This window comes from Meleagris gallopavo, chromosome 2, assembly GCF_000146605.3.
Source record: "Meleagris gallopavo isolate NT-WF06-2002-E0010 breed Aviagen turkey brand Nicholas breeding stock chromosome 2, Turkey_5.1, whole genome shotgun sequence".
In the NCBI taxonomy this organism is placed as follows: domain Eukaryota; kingdom Metazoa; phylum Chordata; class Aves; order Galliformes; family Phasianidae; genus Meleagris; species Meleagris gallopavo.
Window position 1 is genome coordinate 63571141 of NC_015012.2, and position 12720 is coordinate 63583860.

General features: G+C 43.2%; 1 protein-coding gene across 1 annotated transcript; it reads right to left on the reverse strand.

Annotated features, from left to right (window-relative positions):
- Window positions 1–6308: 6308 nt before the first annotated feature.
- Window positions 6309–12137, reverse strand: LOC104909834 (pre-mRNA-processing factor 17-like). The gene is made up of 3 exons (XM_010707485.3): window positions 10385–12137; window positions 8247–8391; window positions 6309–7331 (listed from the first exon to the last, which is right to left on the reverse strand). Exons 1-3 carry the CDS (start codon window positions 10419–10421, stop codon window positions 7154–7156), a joined length of 360 nt encoding a protein of 119 aa, XP_010705787.1. The 5' UTR covers window positions 10422–12137; the 3' UTR covers window positions 6309–7153.
- Window positions 12138–12720: the final 583 nt, after the last annotated feature.

Below are 12720 nucleotides of genomic sequence, written 5' to 3' on the forward strand. Positions count from 1 at the left end.
CACCTCTTCCATGTCTTTCTCGTTCTTTGCAGGGCTTGAAATGCCTGAAATGAGTCAGGCCTTGAGCATCAGTGTTGGCCACAGAGGCTGCAGACCTTGGGCTTCTTTGGAAGAGGCTTCAAAGCCCCCTGCCATGATGGTGAGGGCCTGGGTGGTGCAGGACTTGTGGGACTGGAGAGGGTTTGAATTTCTTCAGTGAAGGTCAGTTCTGTGTCCTCACACACTCAGATGTGTATCAGCCTTCCAAATCACACTGGAAATGTTAACTTGTGGTTAAATGTCAGACCCTTTCTGTTTTAAGAAATGCATGCTGGCTTTCAATCTGCTGCCTTTCAGCCTCACTGACAGTGCCTTGTTGTGCTGTGTGAAGTGAGTTATTGCCTCTCTGGTCCCATTTTTACTTCCTTTTAAATGCTAGCCCATCCACTCTAGTGGCACTGGGATTTTCTGAACTGGAGTTTAATTCTAAGGGATCTCTTTGTGGGTTTGTGTGCACTGAACACCTTAGCCAGAGAAGGAGGAGGACACAGAGGACAGACCAGGCCTGCTGGTGCTCCCAGCTGTGCCTGTGTGCTATGTGGAGCAGTGCAGGAGGTGTGCAAAGGCTCTGGGTATGGCTGCCTGGTTGTCACATTAATGAGCTCCCTGGCACTGTATTGGCTCAGGCCATCTGGGACCTTCCCATACCATTCCTAGGCACAGAGACAGCCCAAGTCAAGGACAGCTTGGGTCCAGCCACCTTGTGTTGGAAGCTCCTAGGGCTAGGAACATAGAACCACAGGATGGTTGAGGTTTACAGGGCCTCTTGGTCCATCTGGTCCAAAACCTGCTCAAGCAGGGACACCCAGAGCAGGACATGTCTGGTACCGCTTTGTTTTCTGGTATCAGTGTGCTTGGTCCCTTTCCACAGTGACACAGAACAATCCGAGGGAAGAGCTGCTGGAATTGATGCCATGTTGCTGCTTGTTTGGATTTCCTGAGCCCAGCTGCTGGGCAAAGCACTCCGAGCAGGAGATGCCTTCTTAGTGGCAGCCACACTGCAAACCCTTGTGCTCCAAGCGTTGAGGCTGTGCAACAACACAGGGCCTTAAGGAGAGCCGTTGAAATGCATGAAGGTGTCACATCTCCTAAACCGAGCTACTGCTTGTTGGAACAGTCAGACAGTTCATCAGGGAATGGCTGCACTTCCACTCTTCAAATAATGGGATGGCAAAAGGCCCGGTGTGAGCCCTGCTTTGTTAATGAAGCATGAAAGCATAGGCTGAAGCTGTAGAGCGCAGGCTTTTCCTCCTGGTAAGTGATGGAGTACTCAGACTGGTAGGCTGTTACATAGTGATTAAAAACCAAATTATGTTCTCTTTTAGGTGTTAAAATTCCAAAGGGATGCAGACCTTTCATCATGTATTGCCCCGAAGAAGAAATGTAAATTCATTGTATATGGAAATTGCAGGAAAGGGCTGGAGGTCTGTCTTGGGACCTGAGGTCAGAATTCTGTGTATCTCACCCAGTCCATGCTCAGGAATGCTAAGTAGCATCAGGAGCAACTTAGGCGTTAGTAAATACATTTTCTGAAAGCAAAAATTCCAATAACTATGGCAATTAAAGAAACCTTATGTAAGATGCAGGATAGATAAAAGCAATTTATCATTCCTATGGCAGTTAGGAGATATTATAAGGAAAGGGAACAGCTCTCATTTCATGCTCTGTGCCTTTCTAAGCAGAGTTAGCACAGCCGTCCTTTCTGAGCTCTTGTGCTCCCACCCGTTGGCTTTTATCGGCCTCTTTGACCTAAAGGAGCAAAGCTTAATGAATCCATCTCCTATTTCTTTATGGCTGGGCTTTATGTAAAAGGAATGTGGTTACTTCTGAGCTGCACTGCTGCGGGGCAAATGCTGTGTGACTGCAGTTGTCTGCGTTGGCCCCAGAGAGGAGCCCAGTGCATCCAGGAGCAGCTCTGGGGGAGCAGGGAGCATTGCAGAGGTCATCAAGTGGGTGGGAACACATCGGGAGGATTGATGTACTGAGCTCTGCAGCAGTCCTTAAAGTCGGAAAAGACCTCTAAGATCACCTACTCCAACCAACCAGCCCATCCCCACCATGCCCACTAACCACATCCCTCAGTGTCACATCCACATGTTTCTTGAACACCTCCAGGGAGGATGACTCCACCACCTCCCTGTGCAGCCTGTGCCACTGCCTCACCGCTCTTTCTGAGAAGACGTTTTTTCTAATATCCAACTTCATCAGGAGCACCTCTCAATTCTGAAAGATCGAAGAAAGCATAAATGGGATGTATCTGGCCTTTCTTGGCAGTAGCCAGCAAGGCATCACCTGGTCGCACACCTGAAGAAAATGCACTCATTCACTCTGGTGAATAATTCACAGCTGAGACCATCTGGTTAGTTCAGAGCCCAGGCTCTGGGAGCTCCGTTAGCTGCTCTCTTGCCCTTGAAGGGATCCTCAGGCTTACTCACTAAGAAGTCACTCCTAATTTCTTGCTGCTTGTTAATACAACGTCACATTTAATTGCAGTCAGTAAAAACTGAGTTTCAGTGGTAGTGGAAGGTCAGAGCTGACCCACATTCAGAGCCAAGTCTACGCTTCTCTCTGCAGCAACCAGAGAGTATTCAGACTGTGAACTTCCTTACTCTTTGCATTGGATTTCCACCATACGTGTGTCTTCTGTAGCAGTTTGCTGAAGGTAAGCTCTGTGCTCACAGCACAGCTATAGTGCAGGCTGATTGTTCTGTTTGTTTTCTCTTAGCATTGCTTCGTAAGAGTTTAAACTCCATCAACCCCCACTTACGCCACGGGGGAAGTGCTGAGGTGGTGAAGTACAGCAATGGTGGCTGTGGGGTGATGGTGTGATGATGCTGGGGGGGCTCTCCAGCTCCCAGAGATGTGTCTGTGTGGCTGTCAGTGGTCAGGGAGCCCAGCAGGGTTCATAGGGCTGAAATCACTCCCCAGGGGATTTGGTTGTTTTCTTCTTTTCCAAACCAGAGGGCACGCAGCTCAGTGTTAACACCTCTCAGATTAGCCCAAGGACTGAGCCTGGCCCAAAGGACAAATCCAACACATTTGCAATAACACCTGATTTTAGCAGTCTCCCAGTGGTGCAAAGCACAGTGAGTTACACAGGGGCTTGCAAAGGCCCAATGCTTCCATATTTAGAATGTTTTAAATACGTTCTGTGGTGTAACCAGGTAACAAGCAGCTCTGAGGTCGGACTGCCAGGTTACCTCATGTCCACGCTTGGGTGAACATCATCTAAACTTGTTTGTAAGAGCTTTCAACTCTGCGGGGAGCTTCTACAAACAGAGCCCTTCCACAGGCAGTTCTCTCCAAGTGCTGCAAAACAGCAGTGGTGCAGTTGGCTTTGTGGGTTTATTTGTTTTAATCAGCTAGCTTAGCAGTAAAGATCTGTTTTACTGCAAAATATAACTTAAATTTTGAGTATATGCCAATGAAGTCAGCCTGCAGAAGCAAGTCTTTCAGTAGTCCCTGGGGCAAAAACTCCCTGTCAGCTGATTTTTTTTTTTTGGTAAATAGGCTCAACTGCTTGAAGTCTTGCAAGCAAAGCTTCCCACCCTGCCCTGCTTGCCCCTCTCACAGGCTGCTCCTTGTACAGAGCTTTTCTACCCAGGAGGAGGGAGGTTCTGTAACAACCAGCTGGTAGCAAGAAGGAAAGTACACAGTGGTACTGTGCTGTCAGGTTTGCAAGGCTTTACTGTTTAAATGAGCCTTTGAAGACCACGCTTTTAAATGGCGTGTTGAACATCTGCTTTTTGCTAAAAACTGGCTTTTTCCAAGGCAATCTTGGAGTCTTCTGGATGCACAGTAATTTGGATGTTTCCTTCTTGCAATGAGGGCAAAGAATGTGCAGCCCAATCTTCCTGGGTTGTAGGCTTTGTGTGAGACAGATGCCACGACCATCTGCCTTGAGAGAGACTGCCTTCCCACCTACTGGCAAGCTGCACTGGGATACGTGGGATATTCCCCCCTCTCACATATGAAAAAAAAGTCCATGAGGAAGGTGGCACAAGCCCAGAAGGACAATCAGGTTTCCAAGGCAGAACTTAGCAATGATAGCAATAGTTCACTTATTCACAAACCCCCACTGCAACAGTAATTGGTATTAAGTGGCCAGACACCACCACATCATTTCCTCGAGTTAGAGATGCATGTTAGAGGGACAAAAACCACAGTGCTGTCACTGCTGCCCTCCATGCCAACTCACGGGTATTCCTCCTCGGCAGTGCAACAGGTTCCAGCCCCCAAGGAGCCCCTTTGGACTCGCTTGGTGTTAGGGGACACTGCTTGGAGCCTTTCCCTGCTCTGTCTGCCCACTGGCGGAGATGTGTCTAGACTTGTTCTGGCCAACATTTGTAGCAGACCAATTTCTGGCCTAACATGAAATTGAGAGGCAAGGAGAAGGACGCAATTAGCCTGGCCAGGAGTCCCTTCCCAGGTGGCTGCAGGAAGGACAAGCCTGGACTCCCACCGCGCAGACACCCACCGCCTCTTCCAAGCAGAGCAAAATTGCTGACACCGCCAGCTCCGGAGTCTTTGACTCTACAGCTGACAGGGAGGAATTATCCTCATAAAAATTCTCCCTGCAGGCTTTCATGCAGATGTGAGGAATTCCACATCGGATTAACAGGGTGACCAACAGCGAGGGACAAAGGAGTTGATCTATCTGACAGTTTCCAGTGGAATTTTGATCTGAGGCTTGTTGCAAACATTTAATCCTAACTCATCAACTCCAGAATTTATTGAGTCAGTGCTTCTTGGTTTTCTTCCCCAGAGACAACAGACAGTGCAGCACCACATGACTTTATACACTTATTTATGCATATACACGCACATGAATCAAGTACTGCTGGGTAGGTGATGAATGGAACATTGCAATATGAGCTGCAGAGCCAAAACTTGTGTCTACTGTCATTTAAATGCTTTTAAACATTTGGGAAAGATGTTTCTGATAGGGGAGTTAATATACCAAACTTTTTCGAAGCAATTTATCTGCTTTATTTCCTCTTTTCTTCCCCAGATCTTTATGCTGACATGCTGCTAATGTTTGGGCACACAGCTACACGTTAGGATGAGAGGGAATGGCCTTAAGTTGCATCAGGGGAGGTTCAGGTTGGATGTTAGGAAGAACTCAGGAGTGGTGAGGCAGTGGCACAGGCTGCCCAGGGAGGTGGTGGAGTCACCCTGGAGGTGTTGAAGACGTGTAGGTGTGGCACTGAAGGATGTGGTTAATGGGCAGGGTGGTGGGGGGTTGGGGTCGGAGTAGGTGATCTTAGAGGTCTTTTCCAACCTTAAGGATTCGATATCCATTTAGGAAATGTTTTTGAAGGAAAAAAAAGAAGTGCCGTTCTAAGTTATTTTAGCCAATTTTCTCCTTAAGCAGCAGACACGGCACATCAGAGCTCAACACCCAGCTCAGGAACAGCATGGCAGCAGCTCACTCCTACTCACATTCTTACCAGTCCAGAAAGAACAGTCTCTTTTTTCCCTGTGTGATCCTCAGGACATTTGCTACATCCTTTCTCTCTCTGAATTCTACCATTTCCATTTTCCTGCCCCAGCACTTACACAGGTGTGAGATTGGACAACGGATACAATTGGTACCAGAGCTCCTCTTGTGAAAACGAGCTGTGATGCGTTTCTGGTACTCATGTTTACTGAGATGGAAAGTAAATGGAAAACATGTAAATTTGGTGCAGTTATATTGAAGGCGTGAATGGACAGTGGAAAGACTCTGAAATGCAGCTTTAGGCAGCTTGTCTAAAACGCATTATGCTCCAAGCTCACTCACAGAGGCTAAACTTCAACAAGTACTCTTTGAAAGAACGGTCCTGTTAATCAATCCTTCCAGAACAGCAGATTTAAAATACAAAGTCTTAGAAAAAAAGTCCTTCTAGTTTGAGATTCTTTGCATCTTAGCTACTGAAATGCCTCATCTCCCATCCTACTGCTAAATATAGCCATTAATCCTTTGCTATTGTTTAACTGATGAGCAGCTGTTGACTTGTAGTAAGCAACGGAGCGTAATTCAAAACTGTAATTAAAACTGATCAATGGATAAATTTGTTACACGCTTTTATTTCTACCAGTCTCAAAAGAACAGACAGTGTTAAAAGGATTTTTTTTCCCCTTCCTTCCAACTTAAATTAGTTTTGTATGAACAGGGGAAGAAAATGAGCTTATCTGAATTCTATTAAAACTGAGAATTAAAATGCCAAATGATAAATGTTTCACATGGACAGTGGTGGATGGAAGAAATGAATGAAGATAAGCAGAAGTTTCTTTATAAAACGATTTATTAAAAATAAGTCTTTTAAAGAGGAGAAATGTGGCATGTATATACATTACATTGTCACAAACTGCGTGGAATTTATAATACAACCTACCCACTTTGTTGTTTTGTTCGTTTCCTAATGTCATGCTTACTGGAACTTAACAGCAAACAGGAAAAGAAAAACACCTGGCATCCAACCCTTACAGGGAAACTGAAGGGTAATTGTAATGATGACACTCAGCAATCAGCATGATGCAGTTGTTAAACACAGACAAACCAAGATTTTGTGAATACAGGCTTCAGTTGATACAGTCTAATTGAGGGCTGTGTGCTTCTGATTAGTTCTTCATTTCTACTGTGAATTGACAGACATCATTAGCAACCAAGTTTGTGTTCTAGAAAGGTGGAAGTATTTTAGGGAGAATAAAATACCATCCAAAAAACATAAACAAATGCTCTACTTCCAGCTCTGTCACAGCAGGTATCAAAGATTTCCTCTTAGGGAGAAGATTACACAATTGCTGGTTTTCTCCTTTAACTCCCCACATCTCTGACAGCCAGAGCCACAAAAATACTTTTTCTTAAATTTATTTTATTTTACAAGAGTATTTTGCACAGAAGGTGACAGGACAAACATTTGATGCTGCACACTTCACATTCTCATAGCCAGATGTTGAGTTTAGAACAAGATCCTTTGAGTCAAGCGTTCTGAAGATTTCCCACTTTCAGAGCATATATACAGCCAGATGCCAACAGCTATATCACAAAATGTCTACCTGTCCTTACAGCAGAATTCACTCCAACCGCACATCTCAGGGCTTACAACTTCAGATCCTTGCAGCAGCCTCTTTAGTCCCACAGTTTAATGAGACCATCCCAGCCACACGTAATGACTTTGGATGTTTCGTGAGGATGCCAGACTGCACCAATGCAGACTTTATCATGTGCTTTTATTCTGCTGTAGAGTTTTGTGGTCTTCCAGTCCCAGATGTTAAGCTTTCCATCTGCATCTCCAGATATCACATAGCTGCATTAAAAAGATGAAAATACAAGTTGCATTAAGCGCAAGGACTGCTAGTATTCTAACACTTTATATTGAGGAATGGAATAGAGCTTCACCCAGTTAGCCTCCCACCTGACAGTCTGAAAACTTTCCTGCCAGAGAACTGACATTCATGTTATGCTCTGTGGCACACACAGACCTGCAGAAGGTGATGCATCAGCTGTGAGGTAAATGTGCTAACCAGTCTAACCAGTGTGATTATACCACTCAGTGTTACTGGGACTGAAGAGAATATGTCAGGAAAGGATAAAAGTGCCAGAAGTTCATCAGCAAGTTATAGACACTCCCTCTGCTTTTTCCTCCTGTTTTGCTGAGGTTATTCTCCGCTTTTTATAGCGATGCATAGCTTATGTACATATAGTGGTAAATATATGGGCATGTTACCAAGGAAACAGGATGTAAAAGCTAGATTTCTGAACAGCTAAATGAGGGTGTACCACACCAGACCTGTGCATAGGAAAAACCAGGCAAGTCTGAATCCCAGGTATTCCAGACAGGTGCATATGGTGGGAACAAAGCCTGAAGGGCTCTGGGGAGATTGCTACTGACTGTTTGCAAACATAGCCAGATGCAGGTTTGTGCTGCACCAGAACTGAGCAAAATAAGGACAATCTCTGGATGCTTCAACACAGCAACGTAAGTCTTCTTTAGGGAACGGAGAATCTGGACTATGCTGACTGCTTTTTAACTGTTGCTTGGAACAACTGTTGAGTTCACTTAGTCCAGTGACTGCATTCTGCTGCTTGTCTTAGAGAGCTCTGTCCTATTACTGAGTTAATAGGATGGCTGTGCATTAATGAATGTCGCAGAAGATTCAGAAAGAAATCTGGTGTCTTTGCTCATGAGCTTAAAGATGAAGCTCTTCCCCACAAAACTCACCTCATATCAGGTGAAAAATCCACTTGACAAGCGTAGCCAGCTACCATGTGACCTTTGAAGATTTTCTTTTTGTTTAATCTGAATCTGTTCTGAGCTCCAAAAATCAGAATTTGGTTATCCATTGACTGGCAAGCCAACCATTTCCCTAAAAATGCAACGAACAGAGGAGATGACAGAGTGCCACATACGAAGAAACAATCTTGGCTGGAAAGTTTGAGACACACATAACTTTTTCTGCACTGTGCTAATTCAGATTTTCATTATAGAATCATTGAATCCTTATGAATTGGAAGGGACCTTTAAATGACACCTAGTCCAACTGCCTGCAGTGAACAAGAACATGCACAGCTAGGTCAGCTTCCCAAAGGCCTGATTCAGCCTCACCTTCAAAGTCTCCAGGGATGGGGCTTCAACCACATCTCTGGGCAACCTGTTCCAGTGCCTCACCATCCTCACTGTAAAAGATTTTTTTCCTTATGTCCAACCTAAATCTATTCTCTCTTATTATGTAATAAAGTTTCTTGGTAGAAGCTGGTATTACTTCACAGAATCACAGGGTCTGGAAGATGGCCAACCCAATTTCCACCTGTTAAAACTGTCAGAAGGCAGAAAATTATGCTTGACAGGATTTGGGAAGCCTGTTCCTACAAAATGCACTAAGAATTTTAAAAAAGCTCTGCCTGTTCCCTTAACCCCAGTAATGAACTGATCCATTTTTAAGCTACTGAGTTTTTATGGTGCACATATTATAAACTCTCAATCAAATAATTCAGATTAAGGAAAAAAAATAGGTAATCAATTTGATAACCTTTTTTGTGGGTACTCTAAGATGGTCACCTGGACGAAGGAGTTTCAGAATCCTTATGTTTTTGAGACTATTTAATTCTCTGTGTCATAATGGAGTATGATTTAATCAAGACATTTGAGTTAAAATAAGTAAGGCTTTTCTAATCTTCATTTCACTGTGTCTTGGCACTGCATTAATTCCTACCTGAGAATCCAGTGAAGGCAATGCACTACAGAACAGTTTACGACAGACTTCTGCCCTGAACTCTTTATATTATCATGGTCTTTAGTGTCTTATTTGAATAACAATGACAAAAAACGTGCTGAATTGTCCTTAAATCTGATCCAGCTTCTAGCTTGGAATTAGACAGCTTAGTTCAGCCTCCCAGAGAAATAAACAGTGTGCTTACCTCAATCACATTATTCTCTCTTAGGTTTTTAAGAGGTCTGTTACGATCTTCTGCATCCTTCAGAAGGAAACTGAAAATTTCCTTTCATAAAATTTTCATTTTAACTGTCTTTCTCCAGAATCTTCCTTTTAATATTAAGGCTGTGCCTCGATTGTTAAGAATGAAATATTTACACTGCAAAGGAACTGTAATTTGATGCTGATAGCTGGCTGAACACGCCGGCTATACAAGCTGATCAGCCACTACTCAGCAAATGAGACTGTTAACTGTAAATTTATAACACTTCAATAACATTGGCAATAAAGCTATTTAATTCTGGCCAACACACATAAAAGAGATTTCGTCCTATTAGAAGGATTTTTCACTTATTGCTGGAGGCATTCAGCCTTTGCCCTTCTGCAGTCAGGTTGTTACAGAAGAACATAAACACTGGGGAAACATTAACATACAGAAACACTGAGATAATTTGGAATTTCTCTTGAGCAAATGCTATTTGTGCTGTATTCAGAACAAAGAAACAGCATCAGCAGGATCACGTAAAACATCAGTCTTTGTGTTATCAGTGACACCACAAGGACTGCTGAACTTGCTCAGTACTTTGCAGCCCTCGTCAGTCCCAACATCGTTTTTCCTACTATTTTAGATACTGCGAAGAACACGCTGAAGTTCTGTGAAAAGAAAGAGCCTTTTTACTCTGTTTGGAGGAAGGTCTATATTTAAACATACAGCTATCCTGCAATAAGCCCTCATTTTGACATATTTGGTCTTCTCAAAACTTTAAATCAAATCCAGATTCAGTCTGATCTTGGAATAAAGGCACACACATCTTTGGGAAGGGTGCATGGGCAGCAGGGAGGTGCAAGATGGCAAAATTAAGAGCTATCATTAGTGAAAAATCTTAAGTCAGCTCGGCCTGAGAAGGCAGTGAAGTTGTTAACTCACCATTTGGAGACAAAGTCACAGCTGGCATCGAATGCATACTTGGCTCAGCAATATACTTGAAGTCTACAGGAATGTCCCTGCAAAAGGAAGAAGTATGTGTTTAGGAAGGCGTGCAGACATTATTCCAAAGGGCTGCCTTGAGAGAGCTGATTTACTAAGCTACTGAGAGCATAGCAGTGCAGTCTAAAGACGTATGTGGATAAGCTCAAAATTATGGGTGCTCACTAAGAGAAATGCAGTTGTGCAACCATTTACAGCATAACCACCGATAGCATGAATTTATCCCAAATCAAATGACCCATAGTCTAAAGCAGAATCCTGACTCCAATTGGGAAACTGTAACACAAGGATACTCAATTGCCTCCAGTTTCTTAAAACAAACAAACAAACAAAAAAGCCCAACAAAAAACATTAAAGAAAGCATGAATTGTATACTATTCTCCCTGACAATGCCATTTTCCTCCTATTCTCCCCAAATGGGATGCCAACCAATTCTGACTGTTCATAGCTGAACTCAGCTGTGAACTCCCTGGTCTCAATTCCATTTCATTCTTTTAAAGGAGTACTCAAACAGCTTCAAATTGTGCCTGGAACAGGACACAAAGTCATCACTGTGGCGAGGCTTGATCCTTTGCAACCCCTAACAGCCCACATTCCCTCAGCACGCCAGTCATCTGCAGCCCTCAGGTCTAGGTGAAAGCAATCCTCCCAGAGGCCACGTTAAAACAAACAAACTGTTGGCTGGCAGAAAGAAAGAAAAAGAAAAAACCAACCCACTGCATATCATGAAATCTCAGGTGCCAAAGGTATCTTTATAAGGAAATACGGAGACCTGTTGGAGAGGTACAGAGTGACAGACATGACAAGCCTCCTAAGCTTGGCAATATAAGAACTTAAGTTACTGCTGTACTGCTCCTGCTTTGCCAGCTGACTCAAAGGTATAAAGAAAGAAAAGCTTCCAAGATCAGTTGCCCAAATCGTTTCACTGTTTATCCCATTAGGATCAGAAGCATGAGAAGCACACAAGAGAAAACAACGTTTTGCATTTCCGAAAGAAAACACAGAATATAACACCCGTGTCAACTTTAATATGTAAAGGTACAATCACATCAAAAGCAAAGCAGGCAAATTTTAAAGCACTCCAGTTAAGACTCCTGAACAAACTACCAGATCTTTAAGTTTGTCCTTGTGAAAGCTATGAGCATGCTCTGAACTCTTAGGGAAAAGACATTTATATTCTCAGGGGTGAAGCTGCTCACTGTAATGAAGTCTGACATGACATCCCATTACCAGCTCCGGCCAAGTCAAAGTATTTACAAAACCCACTACCAAATTTCTCTAAACAATTGGAACCAAGTAATTAGACCAGCATTAATTACTGGCTTTTAAGGCCATATTCAGGTCATAATTACTTTGAAAGCTGCTTTGTTTCTGAAAGATACTGAAGAAATACTGTGCTGAAGAACATGAAGGAATACATTGCACCAAGTCACCCTAGATTTAGTAACAATTGTCCTTATGAACTTAATAAAATAAAAAGATTTGAGGCATGATATGAAATAGTTTGATATGGAAAGCTGATGTGCTGAATACATTAACAGTTTTAATGCACTGCAAAAATCTGGATATTGCAATTATGTACATATGCAGACTGGTTACCATATATCAACTGCAGGTTATGGACAAATGTTTTTCAGGTCATGGCTAGAAAGACAACGTTTATTTTATATAAAATCCAAAAATTGCCCAAAGACTGTATGGCAGAACACTGTGTACAGTTGAGTTCCCTATTATCTGAACAAGGGAACCCTTTTTCAGTGTACAGGATGCTCAGTACTTTTTTTTTTTTTTCTCCTTCAGAAGGAAAAAAAAAAAATCTGGTACTGTAACAATCAGGTTGCGATGTTCCCATACCAGAACCTTTCTCCCTTTCCTGCTTTTCCCCACAGAGTGACTAAATCCACCCACTTCACTATTTATTTCAGCCATCAACACAGAGCTCACAGAAGAAGGGCAATCCAATCTCACGGAAATAACAGACTTGTGCAAGTGACATCCTCCTCCTACTCACCAGAGAGGAGACATTCCTTAGCAGACATGATACTGTAAATACATGGGTCTAGTTACAAAAAACTGAACAGAGGCTCTCCGGGACTCACATCTGGAGACAGTGTTCCATGCCTATAAGCCTAAGCCTGGGCTCCCAGACTTTGGTCATTACCACTGCTGCTACTGGCAATGATAGCAACAGATCACAGACATACTGTGGGTTTTGGGTGACATTCAAATACCACAGACTGGAGCCTCTTGTCTAGGTGAAAAAAAAAAAAAAAAAA